The sequence below is a fragment of the Amblyomma americanum genome, chromosome 3, assembly GCF_052857255.1.
Source record: "Amblyomma americanum isolate KBUSLIRL-KWMA chromosome 3, ASM5285725v1, whole genome shotgun sequence".
Taxonomy (NCBI): Eukaryota; Metazoa; Arthropoda; class Arachnida; order Ixodida; family Ixodidae; genus Amblyomma; species Amblyomma americanum.
This window is the reverse complement of record NC_135499.1, coordinates 173479042-173493585: the sequence shown is the minus strand read 5'-3', so window position 1 is coordinate 173493585 and position 14544 is coordinate 173479042. Positions and strand designations below refer to the sequence as shown.

At 47.2% G+C, this 14544-nt stretch overlaps 1 protein-coding gene across 2 annotated transcripts in view; it reads left to right on the top strand.

Annotated features, from left to right (window-relative positions):
• Window positions 1–14544, top strand: part of LOC144125451 (retinal guanylyl cyclase 1) — a 145893-nt gene that overhangs the window by 76564 nt on the left and 54785 nt on the right. For both annotated transcript variants that reach the window (XM_077658830.1, XM_077658829.1), the window contains exon 5: window positions 13439–13529. In XM_077658830.1, the coding sequence (XP_077514956.1) occupies window positions 13439–13529 (91 nt within the window). The remainder of the gene's footprint in view (window positions 1–13438; window positions 13530–14544) is intronic.

Below are 14544 nucleotides of genomic sequence, written 5' to 3'. Positions count from 1 at the left end.
CTTTTTCCAGTTAAGATTCGTCAGTTCTAAGATCCTTTTGGTTAACCTCCCCTGTGATGCTTTTCTATTCGGGGTGAGAACCGTACCGTCGCTCCTAAATGACTCAGCTATAATTAATGTAATGTATATCACGGCCTCCTCTCCCTCTAAACGTTTTTGCTCACCATCTTTAATTCGTTCCTGCTTTCTTCGATTCTTTTACCCAGACAGCTTATATAGCTCCAGGTTTTCTTTCCTTGGCCCACATTTAGTTCCGTTCAGTGGAATCCTTTACATTACCCTGGACGAGGACGTGCACTTCCAGTTTCCTTTGTGTATAAGGTTCCCATTTTTCGTCTATTTCCTCTTGAGAAAGCTGCTCCTTCTTTAATCATCTGTGTTTCCGCGAAGCCACTCGTCGTTGTTCGATCACCTCCATAATTTCCCTATTCCACCAGCTTCGTGGTTTTCTCATTCATTTCCAATGGTTCGCTATTTTCGCTTGTTTCATTTTCGTACTGATCAGGCGTTCTAACTGATTACATTCCCGCTCTTCCATGAGGCTGTTCTCCATTCCCGCCCGAACGCCTGCGGTTATTAGCTCTACTTGTTCGTCATTTAATTCTGCGTTCCGTTTTTGTGTTTCCTGCATTTTTTTTGTCAGGGCTCTCATCTGCCGACTTAAACGTTTATGATCACTTCCCAAACTGTACTCCTTCTCATCGTCTATTTCCAGATTTGCGAGCTTGCTATAGATTCCCTAGGACATAAGGTAGTAGTCAATGGTCATCGGCTTGTTCCAGAATTCCCACATGACTTATCTCTCACATTTTATTTCTCTATTTATAAAAACTAGGTTGCACTGCTCACATAGCTCTAGCATAAACTTGCCGTTCAATCTGTATATCCATCACGATCCTCGGTGTCGTCATTCATGCCCACCAATAGAATAATTTCACCACCGTCTCCAAACTGATTTAGTTCGTCATTGAGACGTTTAGCTAGATCCTTGTTTTCTTGCCTGCCTTTGTCCCCTGTCCATAAATAGGCTACCTCAAGCCTTGTTCGCTTACCGGCAGTTGTTCCTGATACTCAGACATGTTCTTTGCAAGTTTATTTTGTTCTCCGCCAGTTTGTTCTCTCATGTATCAGCATACATCCCCCCCCGCCATACATATTCCACAAAAGCTAGTCATGGAGGAAAAAACAAGAAAAAAACTCCAGAGTGGAACGTGGCATCGTGTACCCACCCTTCCCAAGTCAAGCTTGATCAACATCTGCTTTTCATGGAGGAAGAAGAAGATGGCGATTAGTGGGCCGGCTGTCTGACACCCGGTCCGTAATTTTCAGCTTTATTTTCTCACTTCAGAGGGTTTTCCAGTCTTTTTTGGCGTGTGTCCTCGACGTGCGACGACCTGGGGGTCCCTGGCCGCCGGAAAAAAGCACGTCAAGCGACCTCCTCGGCGCTGTGCGCCGTATCAACGCCGACACGGAACATCACCGCCAGCTGAACTCCATGCTGCACTGATGGCAGCAGCGCCAGCGGCGGGTCCAGCGGCCCCTGTAGTTGCGGCTACAGACCAAACCCCGCCAAACAAGAGACTGCGCGACGACCAAGCCAGCAACGAGCCTCTGACCGACCATCCACAGAGGACATGGACCAAGCATCATTTACAGTTGTATCGTACAAGAAAAAAAGAGCTACCGGTGTTCCTGTAGTTTTCAGGCCCACTGAGGAAGGAGGAAGCTTATGGAAAGCCAACCCAACATTGTGGCTTCGGCGGTTTTAGCATCGGCTCAAGAAAAAGTCCTCAGCCATCGCATTCACAAGGATGGGAGCCTGATGGTTACAGTATCGACCGCTTGCCCGCCGCCAACCGTCTGCTCACGGTAACTAGGCTGGCTGGAGTGGCTGTAGAGGCCAGAGTCCCCATATTCTTACATGGCAAGCTATGGCAAAATACAAGATGTACCTGTCACCTACACAGACGAAGATCTGCAGGAATATCTACGCGACCAAGGTGTCCTCTCAGCAAGGAGGCTAATCGCCTACACTCCTGATGATGGTGGAAAGACAAAAGCGGTACGCCGTCACACAGTTATATTGGAATTCGCAAAAGATGCGCCGCTACCAAAACGAGTAACGCTGGGGTTCTGTAGTTACCCTGTAACTGAATACGTCGGAGCAGCAACTCAGTGCTATAAATGTCAGAGGCATGGCCACATATCAAGACACTGTAACGGCCCCCGTGCGCTGCAAAGTGTGTGCTGGCCCCCACTCGCACAAAGAATGCACTTCGAGAGCGCAACCTAAAATGCGCTAACTGCGGTGGCCCACACCCTGCTTCCTATGGAGGGTGTTATAAAAAGAAAGCAGCCACAGTTGCTCGCACGGCAGATCAAACACAAGGAAAACCCCCTAAGCGCCATGAACCACCACCTAACCCCGACGTGGTTTTCACGACTACGGCAGCTCTTTCCGAGAATCAGTCAACACAGCGTGGCAGAGCAGCTGACAAGACCTACGCAGATGCGGTAAAAAAAGAAAGCGTGAGAAGTCCGTTGGTTCTTCTCCTTCATCAAAGCTTCTGCAACGCACTACACAAGACCCGACAAACAGCGTCGCTTGCTCTGACCCTAGGGCGCCACAACATGACAAGAAGATCAGCGGCAGGCAGCAAACCGGAAGCTCTGAACAAGATGTCACATGCCTACTGATTACGATGCTGTTTGCAGCCCATCAAGGCTCTTATCTGTGCAAACCCCTCGTCAGGAAGACTCCAGAAGTAGAAGCTGTCCTTGCAATGGAGCCGTTGGTGTCGGTCTCCTACGCTCCGCAGGGGCGTAATACCACACTTCAGTAATCATGGCTTCCACAGCGAGAACTTCACCGCAGCTGACAATCCACAACATTTTTCGTACATGCACCATTTTGCAGTGGAACGCTCGCGGGCTACGCTCTAAACTCTCAGATTTCCGACAGCTCGTGCGAGCGTACCGCTTCCCCTTCATAGTCATCTGTGAATCACGCGTCGAGGAAACTTTCCGACTCAATGGATACTATTTCCATCATTCACAACGACCAGATAACGTCAGCAGATTGCTGATAGGCTTTCGCAAAGATATCCCGGCCTCACCGGTTGATGTCCCACCTCACAGCGACAATGAATACGTATGCGCTGTCACAGTTATTGCAGGACAACAGTACACTCTGATTGGAGTATATCTTGAGCCAGGCACGCCATTTGATGCTTTGAGACTTGAAGACTTGATAGCAAGGACGCCCTCTCCGCATATTATTTGCGGAGACTTCCCATGCTCATAATGAAATTTGGGGCAGCTCACATACATGTGCCTGAGGTGCCAAGCTTGCAAAACTTCTCTCCAAGCATTCAGTTCAGCCATTAAATGACGGCAGCATCACCTACCTCCGAGGCCCGACGACTACCAGCAGCATCGACGTGACATTTGTCACAAGTTCATTCGCCCACAACTTTGGCTGGTGCACTGATTTGGAGACACGTGGAAGCGACCATTACCCAATCCTCATATCGGCTTTCCATGCGCAGAGGAATCCAAAGAAATTCCTTATAAAATCTACAGACTGGGACGCATACAAGGACGCTGTAAGCAGAGGAGTTACTGCGGCCAACTCGCAATGAGGAATTAGAATCGACAATTGCGTATTGCCTGAGGGCGAGTACACAACTTACAGCTAAAAATGATAACCTACCTTCAAATGATGACACATTCCAAAGGCTTTGCGCTATACGCAGGCGAGCTGAAAGGAAAGCTCTGCGCACAAAAATTCTCGATGACCTACGTGCATGCCGACGGGCACAACGTCACATTCGACGCTACATGGATAAACTCAGTCGGCAAAAGTGGCGTGACTTTTGTTCTACGTTGGATGTCGCAAACCAGAAACCAATATTTGGCGGATAGTTAGAGGTATGCGCACGCCACTTCAACAACTCCACCCCTTCGCTGCACTCTCCCTTCACGAACAAAAATCTATAAAAGAAGTCTCAGAAGAATACTGCAAGCTGCTGTCGGCAGGGTCAGGGCATTCGACACTCTCCGCAGATGGTCAAACAGGCATCCCAAAGGCGGCAGTGCCAGCGTTAGAACTGCCTTTCACAATAGAAGAACTATCCACAGCTACCGCGGAGACAAACAGGCACACGTCTCCGGGTCATGATGAGGTGACCTATGACGCCATTGCAAAGCTACCCCACACCTCCCGTCTTCGACTCCTGGAGTATTACAATTCTTCCTGGATGGCTGGTGAGGTCCCCACGGAATGGAAGCTGTCGAAAATCGTGCCCGTTTTGAAACCCTGTAAGCAGCCAACAAGCTACGCATCATTCCGGCCCATTGCCCTACTGAGCTGCGTAGGTAAGCTCATGGAGCGCATGATCTGCAAGCGCATAACTTGGTTCCTAGAAAGCCGAAATGAGTTCCCCCAAGAAATGAACGGGTTCCGTCAAAACAGGTCTGCGACTGACAATATCATCGCCCTCGTCTCATCAATTGAGGAGTACCTTCATGCTGGGTACATCCCAACAGCCGTTTTCCTAGACATCAAGGCCGCTTTTGACTCCGTCTTTCACCATGCAATTCTCGCAGCCTTTGGCAGTCTTGGCCTTGGAGGAAGGCTATACAAGTAGATTGGGCATTATTTAAAAGAACGACAAATTTTTATTACCACTCCAAACGGTCCAACACGCTTTCACGCAGTGGAGAGGGGCGTACCACAGGGAGCGGTGCTCAGCCCTCTCCTGTTTAATATTGTCCTTATTCACATAAGAAGACACCTTCCGCGAGGGGTCCGCATAACAATTTATGCTGATGATATCTGCATCTGGACCGCGTCACGTTCGCGCTATATTACCCAGCAACGTCTTCAGAGAGCACAATTGCACATTTCGATGTACCTGGCTTCCAGAGGTCTTCGTCTCTCGCCAGAAAAGAGTGTTGCAATGGCGTTTACAAGAAAAACGATGACCCGATATCCGCTGCTCCTAGGCAGACGATCGCTGCCATATGTACGATCTCAGCGATTCCTGGGTGTTGTAATCGACTATAATCTGTCATGGTCACCTCAGATCAAAAAACTCCGTGCGAGGATTACTGCAGCATCGCAAGTGTTCAGGTTCATGGCGGGAACAAGGTGGGGGTAGCAACTGCCGATCAATGCTTCTGCTTGAAAAAGCCTACGTTGAAGGAACCTTGCGCTACTGTCTACCAGTGCTTCAAAGATTATCTACATCAAGCAATAAGACTCTCAATGCCGCACGGAACAACTGCCTGCGAATATGTCTTGGCCTCCCAAAGGGTTCCTCTGCATCAGGAACAGTAGCGGAGGCAGGATGTCTCCCACTAGAGGTACTTGCCACCCAGGAAACTATGCGTACCCATCTCCGCCATGTCCTGCAAGGGAAGAAGCACTTCCTACACCGTGTCCACCTAACTCACAGTAACTCTAGCTTTGGCCAGGCAGTGCAGCTCCTGCCCCTTTCTACTATTAATCAGCCTCAGAAACTACTACCTCTGGCCTTTCCTCCATGGACACTCTCTCCTCTCAAGGTGAAGAAGTCTGTTCCAGGTGTGAATGCAAAGAGCCGCATGCCACAGGCAGCACTTCTGCAAGCTACTCTCGCCTACTTAATTGAAGAATATACGCAGCACACCCATATCTTCACCGATGGTTGAACTACTAAAGAAACTTCTTGTGGCCTTTATGTGCCCTCAACAGGCCATGCCGTTTCTTACCGGCTGCAGCGGAGGACCTCCTCTACAACAGCTGAGCTTCACGGCATTAAGGAAGCTGTTTCTTACATACTGCGCCGAACCGCCGGCCGTTTTGTTATCTTCACCGATTCAAAAGCATCTCTGCAGATCCTGGCCAACCTGCTGAAAAAAACGAATCACCAGCCAGTTTCCCTGGACATTGGGTATATCCATCATTTAGCTATTGCCGCAGGCCACTGCATAACATTTCAGTGGGTGCCTGCTCACTGTGGCATTATGGCTAATGAAAAAGCAGATGAAGCGGCCCGTAAGGGCCATCAACGTCAGAGATACATTCGAAGTTTTCTCACGAAATCTGATGCGTCCCAAATGGCTAAAAGTTTTGCGTACGAAGAAACGTATCGGCTTTGGAGTTTGCCGACACATCAATACCAATTTCTTCACTCAATCGACCCACATCTTAGATCAAGACTCTCACTCAGAATTCCTCGACAACTCGAAACACTTTATCACCGACTTCGTCTGAATGCTGCATATACAAATGGTCTGCGATTACCGTTTTGGACAAATGAACAGTCCGCATTGTGACAACTGTGCTTCGATAGAAACTGTGGAACATATCCTGCTTGAGTGCCCTGCGTATGCTAACGAGCGTGCGTACTATGAACATTGCATGCAGAAGCTCTGCCCAGTGCCCCTAACAATGGACAAAGTTTTTAGGCCCCTTAGCCTGCTTCAGGCAACAGAGACTTGCAATGAACTTTCTTTTTACATATTTAAAAGACATTGGACATCTCGATAAGCTCTAAATTCACTTGCAGGTTACCTTCATGCATTCTTCTTGCAGTGAACTTCGTCAGCCCATTCGTCCGGACTATGCACTCCATCATTCCATAGGTTACATCCATACTCGCCACTGCATCCTTAGTACCCATTTCATGGCTGCATTTTATCTTCGTTTTTTTTCCACCTCTTCCACGCTGCTCTCCTTCAGTCTTTATCTCCCAAATTCCCGCTCCCTACGCAGAGTAGCATGCCAGCGATATTGAAACGCCGGTTAAATTCTCTGTTTCTTCATTAAAGAGTCTCTCTCTCTCTCTCTCTCTCTCTCTCTCTCTCTCTCTCTCTCTCTCTCTCTGCTTTTGATAAGTCATTTATACCAATTGCAATACAGGAATGGAATGAATTGCCAGATTCTACTGTCATGGAAAGTGACCCTGTCAAATTCAAAGACCGGTTACTGTCTGTCTTTGAACATTAAATTTGTCTATATTTCCTTTCTCGCCCTTAGTTTGATGTGCTTGAGCAACTCGTTTGTAAATCTCCTTCTCTACTCGATTGATTTTTTTTGTAACTGTTTTAATTGTGTTCTCATTCAATGTTGCTGATTGTATTCATTGTCCTAATTGCCCTCATTGTATGTTGATATATATATATATGTTTTCCTAGATTTTTTTTTCAACCTCTTTGGCTTTGTTCTTGTATTGTCCTACGTACGTCGCCCCCCCCCCCCAGCCCTCTTATGTAATACCCTCTGAAGGGTCCTTAAGGAATCAATAAATGATGATGAAGCTTTCTTAACGCCACCTGGAAGCCATTCCCGTCGGTATTGCTCATTTCGGTCATGCCAAAGTAGGCCCGACATGGCTGATGGCACACGACTCTGTCCGCTAAAACCCACTTTGCGCTTTTGCGTGGGGTCGACTTTCTTTTTATGACCGGGTTTCAAAACTGTTATGGTGCGCTCCCTGTCTAGATTTTTTGTTCCTTCGTGGGTCCAGTACATAGTACCTACGCCAGCACATACGTCCCCGTTATGCTAACTTCTTCAACCACAAAGCCGCCATCCCTGCGCTCAATCACTAATCTACGTTAGCGCACACTTGTGTAACCAGGCACAACCACTAGAAACCTGTCAAGCCAGGGTCTTCGCAGCTGGAGTGTTGCGCGTGTCGCATGCAGTGTCACACCGGTGGCGCCACCAGTGCATCCGCTGCGAACTGCACCGTAGCGTTCGGATGCACCGTGTGGCGTGCCACGGCCAAGGAAAGCAACCAGTCCAACCCGGCGGCGCGGTCATTGATTTGCGAGGCAAGCGTGGCGGATCGATGCTGCCGCTGCAGCACAGCGCAGCGTGCAGCACAGCCTCGGCGGCGGCGGCGACTCCTGGTCCGGCGTCGGGCGGCCTCGAAGGTCGCGCCGCGTGCGCGATATGCGCCGCCCCGCCGCTGACGGCCATTCATTTCCCGCGCCGGCCTTGGCGCCACTCTCCGCACTCCCGCGTTCCCGCGCTTTCTTGGTGTATCCCCAGCACATACGTCGCCGCCTCCTCCCGCCTTTTCTTCCCTGGCTTTAGTCGACGGTGTTTCAGATTCCTCTTCCTTTCTTTCTTTCTTTCTTTTTTTCTTTCTTCCTTTCTTCTTTTCTTTCTTTCTTTCTTTCTTTCTTTCTTTCTTTCTTTTTTTCTTTCGTTCTTTCTTTCTTTCTTTCCGTCTTTCTTTCTTTCTTTCTGTCTTTCTTCCTTTATTTCTTTCTTTCTTTCATTCTTTCTTTCTTTCTTTCTTTTCATCTTTCTTACTTACCTTCTTTCTTTCCTTCCTTCTTTCTTTCTTTCTTTGTTTCTTTTCTTGCTGGCATTCCTTCCTTACTTCTCCGTAAGCATTGTTTCGCTATTAGTGTTTGGAGTCGACTTCGCAACCATGCTTTTTCATGCGTGAACTGACAGGGAGATACCCGGGAGGAATAAATGCTCCACATGAATACGCTTTTTGCATTTTGTGTTGGATGCAAAGAGTGCATTCTTATTGCAGGACCATTTTTTCTCGCCCGGTGCTTTGCACCTCGGCTCGCATACGGCTTTCTCATTTTAACGAGCTGGTGCTGAATAATACCAAAGACTTCGAGAAACGTTGTAAACGTGCTTGTTCTTCTCGCATAACATATGCTTGAGGCTGGGACGGTTATGGAAGTGCGTGAACAGCTGCGCTGCATTTTTAAACACAGCGCAACGAACAAAAGACAAACTAGTAGTGCTTTTCTGTCTGCTCACTTGTCCTTTGTTCGTTGCTCTGTGTTTAAGAATCTTGCACCAACTAGCTCCACTCTCCGTGATAATACAGCTGCGCTGCATCAACCGCTCTGAAATGTGTATTTCACGTTTTACGTCTGTCTAAAAGGCCCCCTTGTACACGGCAAGATCTGTGTTTTTGTTCTATTTCAATAAGCTGTTGTGTTTCAACTTTCGATAATAAATACGCTCTCAGCTTTGCGTGCCATCTAAAGCCCGTGTCACTTGGTTTAACGTGTTAGTCACTCCTAGAAGCATTCCGCATCTTAAGCATAGCAGCAAATCTTGTTACATTAGTAGCTTTTTTCAGCGAGTCAGATTTGTTCTCGATTGAAAAGCCGTCCTTACCGAAAGGCTGGACCAATTTCAACACCGTGTTAAAATATACTTGTCACCCATTTCTATTCGTTACGAATCCGCTGTCTGGCGTTTGCCTCTACTGGTCTCTTTTTTTTGCAGTTTTTGAGGCGCTTTATACTTCCGGTCTCATTCCAAGCAATTTATTATTCAGCTTTCAACTTTTTAAGTGTTCGTTATTTTTATTTACCTTTGTTTCTGCAAAATAAAGTCCTGCTCGTTTTCCGATGGCCATTCCTTTTATGGTGCTTTCTTTATGGCTTTCATTGCTGCTAATAACTCAGAATTAAGTCATTTTCTTCTGTACTACTGTTGCAAGACAGGAACTTTCACTTTTACTGATTAACCCAGCCAGCTTTATTGCAATATTTTTGTAATCGCCGAGGTATCAAATGCCAAAAAAGAAGGTGGCCTTTTGCGGGGCTTTCAGCCTGCCACAATGTTCGGAAGAAATTGCTTTTCTACACAGAAACTATACTTCAGCTTTGAGCATTAATGGCGTCTCGGCTAACATCGTCTGCTCCGAATACATTTTTCTTCCTTTCTTTCTTTTAAATTTTAATTTGAGAAGAAAACAACGATGTCTATTGCTGCAAATAACTTGAAATCACTCTCGCAACATAGTTTTACAATGTTCACGTCTACCGAAGTTGCAAAATGGATTATTAAACGCATTTTGTCTTGTGTCCGCGCGCAGTTAGGTGCTTGAAAGATGATTAGTTGCCTTATTTAAATGCCTTCGGAGGAAGGATCCAACTTCAGAATGAGACCGCGCAATGTGGCAGCTCTTAAGACGCTTTTAGACACGACAGAAGGTAATGAGTGCTATCGCTAGATAATATATTGCTTGACGTGAGGAGCAGCCGACTGCGCGCATAAACCCATAACCCGACATTTTCTTTCAAGCTCCGATGCTGTAATGAAAACACAAAGTCACTATTTTTCTTTCCATATATATTTGATTCTGCCACTGTGAAGCAGAAAAATAAATAAAGGTGTGTTTCCGTAGGCTATGGGTATATCACTCTTAACTTAATTGTACCATCATGTACTATGCGATGTCAGTGCATTAAAGGACCCCAGGTGGTCGAAATTTCCAGAGCCCTTCGCTACGGCGTCTCTCATAGCCTGAGTCGGTTTGGGACGTTAAACCCCCATATACCAGAAACCATAATCTTACCTTCTCGTGACCAGTGAATGACCAACGTGTCCCAAGAGCGCATACAGACTCATGTCATGCGTGTAGTAATATCTTGTTGAACGTCTACAAAGATGCACTTCCACCTGCACACGAGAGCTCGATACCGCTTCGTCAACCAATAATCCTGCGAGTGGTGTGGCTTTTCAATTTGAAGCCATTCTCTGAATCTTCACGGGCTATAGGTGGTTTTTAGAACTCGGAGCGGAGCGCGACCTCTCAGAAGGGGGTTGTTTCTGTAAGCCGAAATGTAAAGCAGGAGTCCAGGTGTTCTTGGGTCTGTGCCTCTGCTCAGCATTTACTAGGCACTGCGCAAGGATGCAATCAGGAACCAGTGTTCTGTACAACATGCTTTTACGACACTCTCGACCTGGTATATCGACCTTTTACTGCTGCTCTGTCATTCTCAGTCCCTATATTTAGCCGTTAGTTTCAAGTTACATACTAGAGTTCAGAATTAAGGGTCTTAACCTCCTGTCCATATATGTTGCGCTATATAAATATCCGCAAATATCTTGCCACGTTTGGCCAATGGCGAGCTTTGTGCCATAAATAAATAATGATAATCAATTAATTGGTTTAGAAGAAAATAAAGGCGCCAGAAACTCTCTCATGTCTCGATGAATGCCCGCGTACTAATAACCTCTCCTTTTTCATCAGTGCACCCCTTTTTTTAGCGTTTTCTCCAGGACCAAAATGTGCTCAGTCTAACATCGCCAACACGGTGCTTCAAGGACATGTAGAGACTTTCCAAACGTTATGTACAAAGCAGTGTATCCCCATGCATCTTCCTCCGTCCCTCCTACCTCGTTGTAACAAGATACGCATTTCACATACCTTCAGAGGTCCAGGTACACGAAACGACGTAAAAAACATGAAGCGCGTACCACTCATCTCAGTGTACGCCGTCCAGACGCCGTTATATTCCTACGTAGGACATAAAAGAAAACGCGGCAACTCGTGATGCGGCGGTCGCCGCTATAAATACACGCCTCTTAATAATTCAGCGCGTGTTAAAGTGTCCACTCAACTCTCCATTTCGGCCTGCTTGCGAAGACTAACTGCGGCTGAACCACGCCCCCGAGCGACTGTGTCACCTTCGCAGCGCAACGCCCTGAAACGACGGCGACAGTGTTTGTACGGGGGCGCCGCACTTTACGGGGCGCACGCCAGCAATTTACGGCAGCCTTCCGGACCTGTCCCGCACGCGACATAATACCGGAGGCACGGCGGTGAGGCCTTTACTGCGGGGCAGGAGGCGGAGAAGGCTGGAATGACGAGGCGAAGCTTCCACACGCTAGGGCGCAATTAACTGGGGCCATGCCGCCGACGCAGCAGCATAGCCCGCTGGACATTCCCCTTCCACCCCTCCCCCGTATTCCCGTCATTGTGCCTTCCGTGTTGGTGTCCGCCGGCGAGCACGAGGCAGGCAATATGAATTCCCGCTAAAATGCTGGGCGGGGAACTTCCGGTCCCCCCGCGGAGTGCCAGAGAGCGACCTGTAAAGCTTTCCCGGTGTCAGTAAATTGCGCCTACAGCGCGATTTAAATAGGTATTCTGGTAAATGCGTGGTTATATGCGTCCTCGTGTACTGGCTCTACTGGGACGGGGTAAATGTTTCATTAGGCGAGCCGGCAAGCGCTTGGAGGCATGGTGTTGAACATTTGAGGTAAGCCAATGGCAGCCCCCTAATCAACACATTTGCTTTTGAGGAACAAGAACTTTCATGTTAGCTATGTTAGAAGGCAAGCTAGCAGGGGACAGCAGAAAGTTAGGTGGTCTGAGGAGATTAAGAAGTTTGCGGGCGTATGATGGGTGCAGCTGGCAAAGAACTAGGTTAATTGGAGACACATGGGAGAGGCTTTTGCCCTGCAGTGGGCGTAGCCAGGCTGATGATGATAATGACTTTTTAAGAAAGAATGAAAACTGATATTGCTGATGATATTCGGCGAAAGTCGTGTAGCGATCGATGATGCTTTCCTCGGTGATATATAGCTGTATTGATATTTGCACTCTATCTAAACACTATGCCCTTGACCGAAAAACGAAAATACCCTTTTCAGCTATTCATATCACAAATTCAGCCGTCCGGAAACCGCTGCGAACCTGAGCCCGAAAATGAAGCCTGACGTGTCCGCGGAATTCCGAAATTCTCGATTCTAACGGTATCGAGGCGAAAAAACCTCAGCACCGAGCGAGACTCGAACCAGCGCCAACGAAAACAGGGCAGTTCCATTTCCTGATGCTCACATTTCTCGGCCATTGGCGTGGTGTAATTTTCTTTATTCTTTATGGCACGCCAGGGCAAGAGCCTCAATGGCTTCTTCATTCCTTACTTAGCCGGTTCGCATTCAGCGATCACCCTGTAATGCATTCCCACGTCGCCATCAAGCTATCACTCTACCCGCACATCAAAATTCCAGGAGGCAAAACAAATTTGTCACGTAAGGGCAACTAGTCAGGTGTTCCTTAATTGTATGGCGCAAAAAATATAAGAACCGTCAAAAGAGACAAAAAAAAACAGTATATAAACCCTGGCGAACAAAAGAACTTGTTCATTTCCACACAAAAGCCTCACCTCGTCTTCATAGAGTTAGTACACAACCGCTATTCTGAAAGAACTGGCACAGATTGAGTGTCATAATCTAGAGAACAAAAACCCGCTGATGGCGCTACGTCCCCGTTTTTAGGCTCTTTCTGCTTAATCCAATCCAACTATTTTAATGCTATGTGTAAGAAGCACTCAATTTTTACCTTCTCCTTTCACTTCTGGTTGATTGAAAATTGCGAGTGCAATTATTATGTAAGAATCAATTATTTTCCTTACTAGCTTAAATTCGCAGCACTGAAGGTCGGTACACCGCTGACAAATTAAGGCCACCATGTCCACTCAAAGAAGAAGGTTTGATACTGTTCTGAGCCCACTTCACCAACGTACCGTCCACCTGAGCATAATACTTTCAAGGGCATTGTCTCACCTGGCAAATTTAGTGCATAACTCATCTCCATCCTCCTGGATTTTCATAGAGTTATTTTATCAAGCAAAACTACGTCATGCCCCGTCGTCATTCCTCTTTTTTCAGGCTTTCCCCTCACGAGCGGAGAGACAGTGGGAGTGACGGCGTCTCTGCTGGTGTGCATATCGGCAGCCCTGGGAGTCGCTGCTCTTGTCAGGTGAGTATTTTCAGCATGCCTTTCAATAATCCTTTCCTGACAGGAAAGTCTCATTGTCTTTTCCTGTTTTTATCTCAGCTGTGTGCATAAACATATTTTTGGGCTACCTGGTTAGTGTTCAAGTAGAAATGTTTTTTTTTTCGTTACAGCGGCGAGAAAGGATTTGTCTAGAGCATCTTGTTTTCTTGGGTCGCCCACCTCGCACAAACCTTCTTGTTTGACTAAGAATGCCTTCCGCAATCTCTCTCAATCTTGCAATCAACCTCTTTGTTCCTCTGCTTAGACTTCTCATTTGTCGCTGCTGCAGCCAAAGCAATGCCTTGTGTTTAACAGCGGGCCAGCATACATCGGAGATGCGATGTAGGTGGTAGTTAGTCAGCTGGTACCCACCAATAAACTTTTACGAGTTCTTCTGATTGCAGGTAAACATCCAAAGGGAATTTAGCCTGGTAATCAAGGAAACAAAGTTAGTTCCTAAATTATGTGATTGCAGAATACGGCCAAGTTTATTACCAGGCACTCCACTACATCCGATAGCCACCACGGTGGCTAAGTAGTTACGGCGCTCGGCTGCTGGCCCGAAAGACGCGGGTTTGATCTCGGCCGCGGCGGTCTAATTTCGATGGAGGCTAAATTCTAGAGGCCCGTGTACTGTGCGGTGTCAGCGCACGTTAAAGAACCCCAGGTGGTCCAAATTTCTGGAGCCCTTCACTACGGCGTCCCTCATAGCCTGAGTCGCTTTGGGACGTTAAACCCTCATAAACCAAACCATAAACCAAACCTAATCGGAATTTTATAGTTACTTTTTTGTTAGCACGTCATGGCCGCCGTTACTGTTATTTTTCGCAGATTATGAAGGCGCAAAAAATGTTTTGTGAAAATTGCTGCGCATCTACCGACTAGCATGGTAGTGCTTTCATCACTGAATATTTTTGTTTTGTTTGCTTTACGTGCGCGTTTAGTCCAGCAAGCGAGCATTCTGGTGCCTTTTCGCGGTATTGGTCGAACGTCGATG